The 13,752-nt window shown below is 46.7% G+C and overlaps 1 protein-coding gene across 1 annotated transcript in view; it reads left to right on the forward strand.

The window, feature by feature from the left end:
* Positions 1-13,752, forward strand: part of LOC126537439 (ubiquitin-like modifier-activating enzyme 1) — a 97,301-nt gene that overhangs the window by 21,706 nt on the left and 61,843 nt on the right. Inside the window, exons 3-6 of the mRNA XM_072287917.1 lie at positions 7,211-7,379; positions 9,649-9,783; positions 12,336-12,442; positions 12,675-12,765. Of these exons, the coding sequence (XP_072144018.1) occupies positions 7,211-7,379; positions 9,649-9,783; positions 12,336-12,442; positions 12,675-12,765 (502 nt within the window). The remainder of the gene's footprint in view (positions 1-7,210; positions 7,380-9,648; positions 9,784-12,335; positions 12,443-12,674; positions 12,766-13,752) is intronic.

Raw genomic sequence — 13,752 nt, forward strand, 5'->3', positions numbered from 1 at the left:
TTCATCGGTGCTGTGTCTGCTGCGATGCATTCCGAAGCGTCTACCTCCGCGGCATCTCTGAAACGTGGTCGCCCGCAGAAGCATGCCGCAGAAGACGAAGCAAGGGAACACGAAAAGGAACGCCGTGCGAGTTTACAACGTGCACGACGACATACGGATGAATACATAACCAAAAACATTTCCCCAAAGAGACTACAGTGCTTTCGCATTCCCACACGTAAGCAGTCTTAAGTGACTCTGGTGAAGTTTTTTACCGGTCATTTCTCACTGCCTACTTTGCCGTGCACTGGAATAATATATACATTAGATACAGTGGAATAACAAGAAAGCTTACTATTCCAGTTCACGCCCCGGTGCAAAATCAGTGGTTTACGACGGTGCGAACCTCCTGTATGCGGTTCACAGCTTGAGTCAATTCAGATGAGCGCTTCGAAGACACAACGGCTTGTCTTAGTGTCCCTTTGCATACATATTTGTGAGATTTGTAAACCACTTGCTACTACGTATTTCGTGTTCTTTCATGATACGTTCTGCACATACGTTGCGTGTCTTAATCTCCACGTAACCAGAACTTGCCTTCATAGCCAATAAAGTTGCTGCCACGTACAGGTACATATGTAATTGTTTTATTTTACTTACCCGACGAAGAAATACAAACTCCATTTTTCATTCCCAATGTAGCATCAAGCTAAACATGTGATTCATCATCATCATCATCATCATCATCATCAGCCTGTTTTATTTCTTTAGGACTAAGGCCTCTCCCTCGATGTCCAATTACCCCTGTCCTGCGCCAACCGATGCCAACTAGCGCAGCGAATTTAGAAATTTCATCTCTCCACATAGTCTTCTGTCATCCTCGATTGCATTTGCCCTCTCTCAATACCCATTTTTAACCCTAATGGTCCAACGGTAATATAACCGCCGCATTACATGACCTTGCCAGCTCCACTTTTTTTTCTCTTGATGTTAATTAGAATATTGTCTATACGCATTTGCTCTCATCCAAACCGCTCTCTTTCTCTCTCTTAACGTTATGCCTAGCACTATTCGTTCCGTCGCTCTCTGCGAGCTCCCTAACTTGCGCTCAAGCTTCTTTGTCAGTCTCTAAGTCTCTGCCCCATATGTCAGCACTGGTAAAGTGCACTGATTGTACACCTTCCTTTTTAATGATAACGATAAGCTTCCAGTCAGGAGCTGACAATGTCTGCCGTATGCGATCCAACCCATTTTTATTTTTCTGTGAATATCCTTCTCATGATCAGGGTTCCCTGTGATTAAGTGACCTCGGTAAATGTATTCCTTCGCAGACTATAGAGGCCCACTGGCGATCCTGAACTCTTCTTTTGCCCAGCTATTTATCATTATCTTTGTCTTCTGCATATTAATCTTCAACCCCACTCTCACACACTCTCTGTTAAAGTCCTCAATCATTTGTTGTAACTCGTCTGCATTGTTGCTGAATAGAACAATGTCATTGAGAAACCGAAGGTTACTGTGATATTCGCTGCCGATCTTGATATTCGCCGTCGAGCCTACCCTGTTTAATAGCTTGAATACTTCGAAGCACGCAGTGAATACATTGGAGAGATTCTGTCTTCCTGTCTTACCCCTCTCTTTTTAGGTACCTTCCTGCTTTTCTTGTGTAGAATTAAGGTAGCTGTCGAACCTCTGTAGATATTTTCCAAGGTATTTACGCAAGAGTTCTGTACTCCTTGATTACGTGATGCCGCTATGACTGTTGGTATCTCTACTGAATCAAATGCCTTTACGTAATCTATGAAAGCCATATAGAGAGGCGTATTTTCCTCTGCGGATTTCTCCATAACTGATTAATGGCATGGATGTGATCCATTGCAGAGAATCCCTTCCTGAAGCCAGCCTGTTCCATTGGTTGGCTAAAGTCCAGTGTTGCCCTTATTATAATAAAGATTATTTAGAGTTATCGCTATCTTGTGAAATGCAAGTGACTCAGCCCGACTCGGCTGGCTGAGAAACGGCCGAATGTCACCGATAGCGTTGCGCGCGCCAGAGATATCCACTAGCGCGACGCAAGCGCCGGCGCTGCCATCTCTTGTTCATTTCGCTGGTTACTCGCACCGCGGGAGGAAACTTCAAGGCGCCGCCTTGTGTACATTTCTTTTTATAAATTAGAAAGAGGCCGTTGTCATAACTTTTGATTGTGCGAAAAGGCATTAATATTGATTACAATACAAATGCAGCAGTGAAAAGTGGACAACATTGCCGAAAGGTTGCTATGTTCAACCAATGTTATTTCGTATAAACGCGTTCTTTTAAAAAATGATGGCCCCAAACACAAATGCCAACACCACCCGAGAGCGATGCAAATACTATGAGCACGCGTTAAGAACAAAAGATTTTCGTGGTGCCGAATGACGGGGAACATGTGGCGATACGCATTCCTCTCGGCTGCCATTGCATATGGTTGCTCATTAGCATAATTCGCGCGGCTCGTCGCAGCAAAAATTATGGTGGGAAATCTCAACAATGGCGGCCCAGCGCAACGTCACGCATCGTCAAAATGACGTTTACGAAACAGCCCTTCCTGTGACGCTCCTCACGAGATATTTCTTCAGCCAATCAGCAAGCTGGCATGGCGCATATCTTGGATCGCCACCACATATTCGCGCAATTGCAGATGCATTGCACTGGTTGTGCATGCTACCGCTCACATTCTTTTTGAAGCGCTAACATCGCAATATAGCTGCCAAGGACCAAAAAATGTATAAGTCCATCAAATTTGCAGCTCCACGTCACGTTTCGTCATCTTGATGAAAACGCAACATTGCATTTTGCAACACTTCCGCTTCGCGGCACAAATTTCAAAACACGTGACCTCTCGACAGCCAATCAGCGAGTAAACATGGCGGATAATGGCGGCATGCGCATGCGTGAATAGCGCCCAAAATCGTCACTCGCTCGGGGTACAAGTTCCAGTGTTGCCAGGTTTGGCTATATATAGCCAAATTGGGCTACAGAAAAAAAAAATTTTGGCGTCGACTTGGGAGAGTTGGCTATGTGCCTATATTTGGGCTACTGAAAATCTGCGACTTGGTTTTGTTTAAACAAATATCGATGGCTATGTTTTAGATCGTTGAGCAGCCGGCAGTGCGGTTGTGCGTGTGCGCGTGCGCAAAACGCCCGCATCCCCATCAGTGCGCCGTTGTCTGAACTGATGGATTTTATCTTTGATGCAGCTAAATTTGTACCGCGCTTCACCGTACGAACATCTGTGCCAGCAACATCGTTTCATCATCGCCTTATCGGTTTCAATCATCAGAGGCCCGATCACCAGGCATCGGAATGATCCTGGAAGTAGAGGGTGTTTCACAGTACACTGTACTAACATGGCTATGCTCAAAAAGGGAGAGCAATAATATAGGGTCGGGCAACCGTGCATGAAAGAAGGGTAGCACGAATAGATGACACGCTCCAGTTTGTTTATGACCATCGTTTCTGGGTGGAGTATCACGCCGCGTGCAGCTTTCGACTTGCTCCCCGTTTGTCGCGGTAAGATTTACTGCCATTTTCCTTTACCTGCGTGATGAATTTTAACGGAACAGCGTTAAGGGCACCGTGCAGCAAGAAATCCGGTGTTGGCGCGCCCGGTGTTTACGCCGCTGTCCGTATGAGAAAAATGATCCCGAACCACGCAGGGCCTCCGAATGGCGCATAGGCGTTACTGAACTAACTGAATTTCTCGAAGTAAAATGCGTCAGAAAATTTTGTAAGTACGACTCGCACACAACGTACAGGCATGATAGCGTCAGATTGTAATTTGAATGCACGAGAAAACATATTTCTATTGCGCGGAAACCCAACACAAACCCCATTTTCTGGCTGCCGTTTGAGGTCTGTCTTATGACGAATTCGGCAAATCGCACCGACACGCACCGGGCCGTCCTGGCGCGACGATCACTGGATGAATCGGCGCATTGGGGTGCGGCGGTGGGTAGCGGTGCGATTTGCTGAATTCGCCATTAATGGGAATGGTGCGCTCGGTTCTCTGCAACACCGTCCCGATGGCGCTCGCACGCGCGGCAGCGGCAGCGCCTGCCGTGCGACGGAAAGAAAAAAAAAAAGAAAAAAGAAAGAAAACAGAAAGCCCGTCTCTGTGCATAGGGTGAGGCGCCGGCGTTTGCTGGTAAGCATTACGTTTAGATAAGCTGCAGTTGCAAGGAAGCGTGAGAAACAGCAAAGGATCTTTGAATGCTATAGCGTTCCACTTTTAAAGGCAAAGCGCCCTCCAAGTTTTTAGAGCGAAAGCTCTATATGACTAACCTTTCGTCGTTTTTTCGGCGTCCGGCAACAGAAACGCATTTAGCGACTTCTTACGAACCAATGCGGGTGCACTGCGGCGGCGCAGATGTCAAAATGCGGAACAGATCATAACGCTCAGGGTGAACAACAGCGTGACGTCAAGGTTATCGCAATATATAAGCAGGAGAGGTATCGGCGCTAAAAACAGCTGCGTTATCGATGGGGCGGACACGTATAGTTCGTACACCCGAGGAACAACATGCCTACGAGGAGCGCCGGAGGGAACAGCAACGAGAATGTTAACGGCACCGGCGCGAAACGACCACCGACGAACAACGTTCCCGCGATGCGGAACGAAAGCGACAATCGCGAGCCCGGGCACCTCCGCGAACGAGCAACGACGCCAGACTCGCAACGCAAAAATGACAATCATTCCCCTCTGTGAAGGTGGAATGGCAGCGAAAGCAATTTTCTTTTCGTTTGAAAGCTTCGACTGTCGTCAGCTTTCGCTGCTATTCCATATTTACTTTTTGTTTGTTCGTGCTTACATTTAAGATTCATCTCGATAGGTTCGCCCTGTGCAGCGATTCGCCGGCACTTGAGTTTCCTGGGCCAACTAAAAAGTGTTTGTGCAAGCATGATGTCGCTGTTATTGATGCCAGGGGGTCGACCGTCACATACTTTTTGCTACGACGGGTTGCGCAAAAAGTGATTGACGTAGTCGAATGTGAAAATATATATATGCAAATAAAACTGCAAATAAAAGTGGCTATATTTGGCTACAATTTTTCCTTGCTATTTTTAGTGTTTGGCTACATTTAGGGTGCAATTTTTCTAGCTTTGGGCTATGCCGCCTTGTCCAACCTGGCAACACTGAGTACAACTTGTAGGCGACGAGCCACGGAGGAAGGAAACTAAGGAGAGGCCCTACCCCCTCCGCGCGCTAGGAGAAAAGTGTGGCGGAAATGACGTAGTAGGTTCTCTTTTTTTTTGCTGCTTTTTTATTTGTTCTGTTGTATGGCCACGCCTTTTGGGCCACAATGGCGGCGTTGTTATGGTTTTGAGCGCTCACACGTGTTGCTCTGGTAGGTTTCGGGCCGTGGCAAAGGCGCTGAGTGGGCGGGTTTGCGTTAGTCACCGTGTCTTGTTGCGCTGTGTTACCTGCACCGTGCTCTGCCAGATGTTGCGCGAGCGCGCGACACCACGCGCAGCGCGGCGTGGTTTCGCGAAAGATGTAAACAAGCGAGGAGGGTGGCCCAAAAGGCGGAGCATCGCCATGAGCAACGCCAAATTCCGGCTTCACTTTTGCTTCACAAAGAGTGACGTCAGGGCCTCTCCTTAGTTTCCTTCCTCCGTGCGACGAGCGAACGCGACAGCCATCTCCATCGCATCGCTTGTAGCTGCCGCGCGCAAGATAGCTTATATGGGGTTTATACTTTATTCAGCATAAAACATGGATTCCTCGTGGGTTTTCAGTAAGTTCAAGATAACGCGCCCAACTGACCCTTTGCCGCATGCAGCTGGATGCCTGCGGCAAAGTTTCTAACTGGCACTGGCGCTGCACGTAACTTCAGCGATCGCAGATTACCCATGAGCGAGACACCACCAAGCGCGGCTTATTTATAACGAAAGCATGCCGCCAGCAAAATGACGCCTTCTATTATGTGACTCCTTATTTCAACAGCGTTCCGTAAACCGTAGACAGCCAAACTGAATAAATTCAAACACACAAAACACACGCTAAGCACGCACCGCATAGGTTCGGAATCATAGGCTGGTGAACAAACCATTTTAAGCGTCGTCTCGCTTCACGTCTTATTGAACATACCATGGTTCTGGCAGCGTTTGCGATTTTCAAGCTCTTACGGATAGCGGTAAGTGATAAAATCACATGCAATTATCGCGACGACTGGCTTTTTCGATTGACATCGAGAGAGACGGCGCGCTTGCCTAGTCTCTTGTCAATCGCGTCGGCTAAGCGCCGCGACGACTTCCTGGCGATAGCATGTCATACAGCAGAATGTGCACCTAAGTTAGAATTTATTTAGCGTGGAGGGTTTGTTGTGATATCCAACGAATGAAGAACGAGTGTCGTGTTTTCACGTAGACGCGAGATGGCTGACACACGATCTCCCTTGGATGGACTTCGTTACTGCTCGCTGGAAGGATCACCTTCTCCGGCGCTGTGCTGTTCCGCGATGTTGAGCGCGCGCTCAGTAGAGCAACTCCGAGTGAAAAAGTAGAGCAATGGCTCCACGTTCCTTTGAACTGTGGCTGCCTGTTCTCATAGAAGCAAAACGGTGTGTTCTTTGCTCAGCGTGCGTGAGTGATACATCGCCATGTTCGGGGCCAGCCTCCTACAGTTGAAGCAGTTGATTACGCTACGTTTTGTTCTCTATTGCCGCAAGAGTAGAACGGGCATTCTACTCTCCCTCAGAAGGTCAGAGTGAAAAGCACATTTCACTCTCTCCTTGGTGACGGAGTGAATAATGCATTTCACTCCACTTGACATTTTGTGAGAGTAAAACAGCGCTTTGAAGAGTAAATCGGCCGCTTCACTCCTGCGATGCCCTCCCTAGTATTTAGAGTGTAGTTGGAAACGGTTGGCGCAGGACAGGGGTAATTGGAGATCGCAAGGAAGAGACCTTCGTCCTGCAGTGGACATAAAATAGGATGATCATGATGACGATGGTGGTGAGGTTGATGATGATGATGATGATATCTCAATTAGGGACGTGATTTCAGTGACTCTGATGCTCCACTGATTTACAAGTGGCTGCCCATGGCCGCCACTTGTGTTGTGCCTAAACATAGTAATAAACAGGAAGGCAGAAATCTGGTCACGAGACGTACTCGGGACGACTTGGGCTTCATGGCACTCTCCTAGGAGAGGAGGTCAGATACTAATAAGTCACGACTCATACTGCAGCTACGTGCTCGGGCGCGAAGCCATGGTCCGCATGGCCCAATCGGACGTGCTCATTTCGGGCATGGGTGGCCTGGGAGTGGAGATTGCCAAGAACGTCATCCTGGCTGGCGTCAGGTCCGTCACCATTCATGACGAGGCGGTGTGCACGCTGGCGGACCTCTCTTCTCAGGTTAGCGGGCCTTCCTATCACTTTGGGCCGTTAGCCTTAGTTTCATTGTATAGAGATTGGTACTGACAGGACATTTTCGACTGTTCATTTGGTTGCGTTAAATGAAATTGGTAGACTTCTAAACGATAGAAAAAATAGCGACAAGCCTCAGAGCACCGTAAATGATATGTTAACTGTTCAACATACAGTTTCGGTTTCGTTCCCCAGGAGGATAACATGTTGTGACGTCATGAAACAGTATGTGGTCACGTGGGAGCTGCAAGTTGCAATGTTTTGACACTCGCTCCGGCTCGCTCGGTTGCTTCGTGTGCTGCTACTCAGTGCGAGGGCCAATGTAGAAGCATAGCGGACGACTAAGCTAGACTGTGTGATTGTCAAAACGTCGCAATCTCCGGCTCCCACGTGACCATATATTGCGCCGTGACGTCACAACGGATTATCTTCCAGGAAAACGAAACCAGAACTCACCCTAGAAAATCTATTATAATGAAATAGTTAGGGCACTGTGAGGCTTGACAGCGCAGTATCTGGGGTTTAGAAGTACAGGACTTTCATTTAAAGCAAAAAAAGAAAGAAAGATTCGACAATATCCTGTCAGTACCCCTTTAAAGCTATATATCTCTTTCTCTACGCGCAATTTGGTTGGATGGACGGACGACTTTCTTGTACAATAAACTGGAGAGGGCAACAACAGCAAGGAAGAGGAGGATAGCAGACGAGAAAGCGCAAGTGCGAGAGAGGAGACAGGGGGCACCTGAATGCCTGAATGGTTGGCGCAGGCGACTGAAGCCGCGAGCGGAATGACGTCACCGATATCACGTGAGGCCTTCGCCTCGTCGGCGTGCGCGCAGTGCGAGTCACCATATATCGCAGGCGTAGTGATGAGACGTTTGATTTCACCGTGTTATCACCGCTATCCAGATATGGCTAGACGCGAGATGCTCCTATACTCCACGAGATTTCCTTGATGTTGACGCTGATTCTGCAACAAAAGCGTATTGTCTAATCACATTGTACGCACAAGCAGGGTTGCCGTGAATCACGGGAAGGCATGAAGATTGAATCGAATTGTAGGTTTTTACGTGCCACAGCGTCGTACTGGGGTACGCCGCACGAGGCACGCGGTATGGGGGACTCCGGAAATTTAGCCCACCTGAGGTTCTTTAACGCGCACCTAAATCTAAGTACACGAATGTTTTCGCATTCCGCCCCCATCGAAATGCAGCCGCCGTGGCCGGGATTTGATCCCGAGACCTCGTGCTTGGCAGCCCAACACCAATAGCCACTAAGCAACCGCGGCGGGTTGGCATGAAGATCGACGGACAGCATAATTGCATAGGAACGCTACTGCTCAGTTTGACCATCATCTACGATGGTTTCTGCCACTATTGCTAAGGGCTTGACGCATATACGCTATAGTCGGAAACCTCCGTACTTCTTTAGATCACCTGGTATTATTTAATTTGCACCGAAACCTTACCACGCGGGTGTTTATGTGCCGTTTCTACTTAAGAATATCACCGCGGTGCCCACGAATTGATCACACGTCACTGCAGTCACACGCCTCACGTTCCACGTCATGACACGTTACTCGTTCCGCAGCTGCGGAACGTTATAGGTGACGAGACACTGCGACGGCTAGCGCTTTAATATCTGTTTGAGAGGCACGTCGTATATACGCCAAAGTTTACATAGCATCCATGTCACTTTTCCAGCAACCATGGCTTAGGATTCACGGCACCTCTGGCCACATTGGAATGAAGTAAGGCTACCGGACTGCTAGGTATTCAGTCTGTAAGGTGTTTACAAATAAATATAGCGGTGTAATTTGTTAAAGCAGGAGTAGGGAATGTGGCCGGGCGGGAAACGACCACGATATTCGATCGCAGTAGTATCCAGCTTTCGTCTAACTTTCCAAGTTTTACCTGAGCCACACGTATATATGGCTGCTTTCATTGCCAATTTTTATACTTATTGAAGGAAAGTGTAAAGGTTCATGAATATTGGTATTGACAACATAGCATAAATATATATCTTAAACAACAACAACAACAATAACAACACACCGCTTGGAAATTACTAATCACTACCTCATCAAAATAAAACGTTAAACCAGGCGCAACCAAGTTTGTAGTTGAATGTCTGAAGCTCAGTCACTCGAAAGCGCGCTGTCTAGAGTCCGGCACTGCGGAGAGACTGGCTAGTATTTGCTGTAAAGCTCGTGTGCACAGCACCAGCGGCGTCCGCTCGATTCTTTCGTTCGTTGCAGTACTACCTAAGTGAACGAGCCGTGGGTCACAACCGGGCAGACGCTTGCGAGCCTTTGCTGGGACGGCTGAACCAGTACGTGCAGGTGAAAGCCCACACGGAACCGCTAACCGAGGATTTCCTGAAGCAGTTCACCGTGAGTGATCCGACCTCCCCTGAATGCCTTCCGCCACATAAAGTAGTGCCACTTCATTAAAGCATAAGCAGTGAAGCGTTGTTCGCACAAGTACACTGCTAACTTGTAGAAGTACGCATGAAAAAAAAAAAAATGTTGCAGAGCTTCGCTTATGAGTGTTTTACGTCAATGTTTTAGCCATGACTCTCAACTTATGTAAGAATGAAAATGTATTTATTACATTTTTTACATTTTTTTTTAGTACAGTGGCTGTATGTCACCATATTTCAATACGCAGCATTTGCGCGGACAGTGTTTGTGTTGTACTAATTCCTTGTTTCACTCGCCGTCGTGCTTACGATGCGTGTCACCACGTACTGAGTTATCGTTCAACAAAATATCGCAAATATATTCACATCCCTCCCACTCCCCCATCCGATGCGTTTGCAGGGAATGCAGGAGTCAGCAATAAATAAATAAATAAATAAATAAATAAATAAATAAATAAATAAATAAATAAATAAATAAAAACTCGTCACAGCACTGAAATGCCGCTGCCGACGTACTTTTCGTGGCCTTACTGTCAACTAATTTTGCCTACTTTATGATCAGTGGCCAACGGTCATTACGCATTGCTATCGGTACTTCGTCAATAACAAAATTGAATGACTACTACATTCATTTCGACGCACAAAGCGCGTGATTAAGCACCACCGTTGTTTCATCAGTACTGGTTTCTCTGTCGCATTGCAACTCTTTTAGGACGCGTATCGTGCACTGTAAGTATAGACTAACTAGCCTATCACCAACAAAGGCCGATGACAGTCTTGTATATTTGCTAGTAAGTTGACAAGGCAATCCATAAACACCATTCCACGTGAATAAAAATTAAACCATTTTGTTCCCCTTTATTTCTGGCCACGGATTGTGCATTCCAACAAAATGCTATCGACTGTGTTCTTAATAAAACGAATTAGTAGGCCTACAGTAATAAATTATTCAGTGATCGGCTTCTTGCACTACTCACAACTAATATGACACTTTCCTTATTTACCCGTGCACATAATCAAGAGTTCGGAGGTGTGCAATTGAACGTATAAAAACGATGCGTCAGGTTAATGGGGTGTAATGCGTCTCATGGCTCCACTCCAACGTTAAGTTGGTTGTCAGTGCAGCTTGTCAACTGTTTTGGGGAGGAACAACAAAGGCATTGCCAAGTTCACTGCAACTACCACCACCACTACTACTACCGCGATTAGTAATTACAGTAGTGCGATCGACAGTTGCGCAAACGAGGGGAGCGTCAGTCTGAAACCGACGTTTCGACAAGAGTCCCCTTCGAAACGTTGGCGGCCAGCCTAAGGCCTTCCACGAGTCGCCCACTGTGGTTCACTTCGAGCACCATATTCCTGCGAATATATTTCGTCTGCACAAGGCGAGTAGATTTCTAGGTTAATCCGTTCACATTGGTGCTCGCAGCAAAATCTGCTGAGACGCTGAGAAACTTTCAGTTATGTTCTGCTGATTTCCGTTTTGAATGATGCTGAACATGCAAGAAGTAAGGCAACATAATTTTTTTTTAGGTATGGAAAGATTTTTTTGTGATAAATAAATAAATAAATAAATAAATAAATAAATAAATAAATCTCAGTGCCCTTCTACTCCGTGAAGAAGGATGACCAGCGAAGCTGTGTATGTGGGTCCCTTAATGGCGAACTGCACCTCCGCCGCGAGTCGGTCCGATATTGTACTATCTTCGGTATCGGCCCACGTATGGGAAGTGCTTGCCGCCTGCGTCACCTCCGCCGTTGGTGGGCCCGTCATTGCACTATCTTCGCAATATTGTTCTACACGCGTAGCACGGAAGTGGGAAGAGTAGCCCTTAACAGTTTCACTGCAAAATAAATAAATAAACTTATGCGGTACGTATTGGTTACAATACGAACTAATAAAGATCAAAGCCCCATTCTTAAAGAAAGATGGTGGAACGCGAAGCTTTCCCCCAATGGACACTGAATCAAAGTTAAACTCCAATGTTGACGACCACGCAAAGAACACAATAAATGCTGAGCGGCCCGATTTGATTGCGTGTTTAGGGTTGTATTTCTTGAACGCTGAACTTGAATAAAGACACAGTTCGTTAAGTTGCGTAGCCTGTATTTTAACACGCACACACTCACACTTTCACGGACGACGCTACACTTGCATAGTATATATATATATATATATATATATATATATATATATATATATATATATATATATATATATATATATATATATATATATATATATATATATATATGTATGTATGTATGTATGTATGTATGTATTGGTCGAGAGTCGGTACAACTGCGAATGTAAACTGTAGTGTTCTACGCGGATGCGTAAGTTGGCTTTTCTGCAGGGCTTTTTCGGAGAAAGCTTCGCTTTAAAATACGCGAACTCAGGTGCCTTTTGCGGTAGTTGGACACCGTCACCAAACAAAATAATAAGTTAAGCGTAAACACACAAGCAAGGCAAGAGAGGACGGCTGTACACAAGTACAACCCATATTTGATTCCCCACTATAGGTGGTGGTGCTGACAGAGACCCCATTGGAAACGCAGCAGTCCATCGCGGCCTTCACCCACGAGAACAAGATCCCTGTCATCGTCGCCGATACCAGAGGCCTTGCTGGGTGCGTACACTGCAACCAGGTCGCTATACGTGGCGTCCAAATCCACGCACTCGGTGACCTCTACCCCCGGGCAACAAAAATGAATCTCGAAGGCTATGCTTTTGCTGTCAGCACGCGCCTGAAGCAATGTTTTGGACATCACCTGTAGCGAGCTGTCGCTTCCCATTTGCGTCACTGAAATGACGCGAACTATTGTGCGTGTGTGTTTCCACCTTGGTCCTTCTCTCCGCAGGCAGATCTTTTGCGACTTCGGCGACAAGTTCCGCGTGCACGACCCCAACGGAGAGCAGCCGCTGTCGGTTATGGTTCAATCCATCAGCGAGGTGTGTGGCAATTAAAAGCGTTCTCTCATACGCTCCCCTGCCAAGCTCTCCTTTAAAAGCGACACTTAAGAGGACTGTGGAGCTGTAAGAGTAAACTACGCTTCTACAACACCAAAAGAGCCACTCTTGCCGTGAGGGGGGGCCTTGCTAAGCTAGAAAAGACGCAAATTCGAAAGGTTGGTGGCGACGCCGCCGAGTGACTCGCTCGCCAGGTCGCCACCACGCCACAAATTTTGAGTGTCTGTTTGGGCCTAGTAAATTGTTTTGCTTATCGCAAAGGACGGACCACATTGTATTCTAAAGGAACAAAAGGTCGAACTTACGAGTTTCCGGAACATTTGCTGTGCTGTACAAAGGCCCAAATACGAAAAAAGAAAGGAATGCTTTGAAAGACATGACGTCACATCGACACAATGGCGCTGGGTCGTCGGCGCGAAAGTTAAAATGAAAAGAAAGCTAAGTGGAAAGCTTGATCCTAATTTTCAGTTTTAGAAAGCAGTGCAACTTTTACGCTGAAGTTAACTGCAATAGAATTTCGGGATAATACTTTGTAGGACTAAATCGAATCAGCGTTTCTCCTTAGCGTCCGTTTATAGGGCGGAGAAAAGGGGAAGGGGCAGAAGGTAGGCCCATAGAGAAAAAATTGCAACAAGAAGGGACACTCTCATAGAGCCCCGCGGCCGAATTGACTGTAGCGCACCAAGCCGATGGTATTAACACCTTCTGGTTTCGGTTTCGGGCGCGCGCGTATCGAACACCAGTTGGTACACGGAACGCCGGCTCCGCTGATCGCTGATCATTTTTTTTTTCGCTTCTACGGCTGAACCACGCGCGGTCTTGGCGCGGAATCGTTTTATTACTTAGTAAAAATGATTGCGAACGATCTTTACAATCCTCCACCGAATGTGTGTCACGTACAATTTCATAAAGAAAACGCAAGACGTCTTCTGAAATGATGAAATGTTTACTCTATTCTATATAAATGCT

This window comes from Dermacentor andersoni, chromosome 4 (assembly GCF_023375885.2).
Source record: "Dermacentor andersoni chromosome 4, qqDerAnde1_hic_scaffold, whole genome shotgun sequence".
NCBI classification, from domain to species: domain Eukaryota; kingdom Metazoa; phylum Arthropoda; class Arachnida; order Ixodida; family Ixodidae; genus Dermacentor; species Dermacentor andersoni.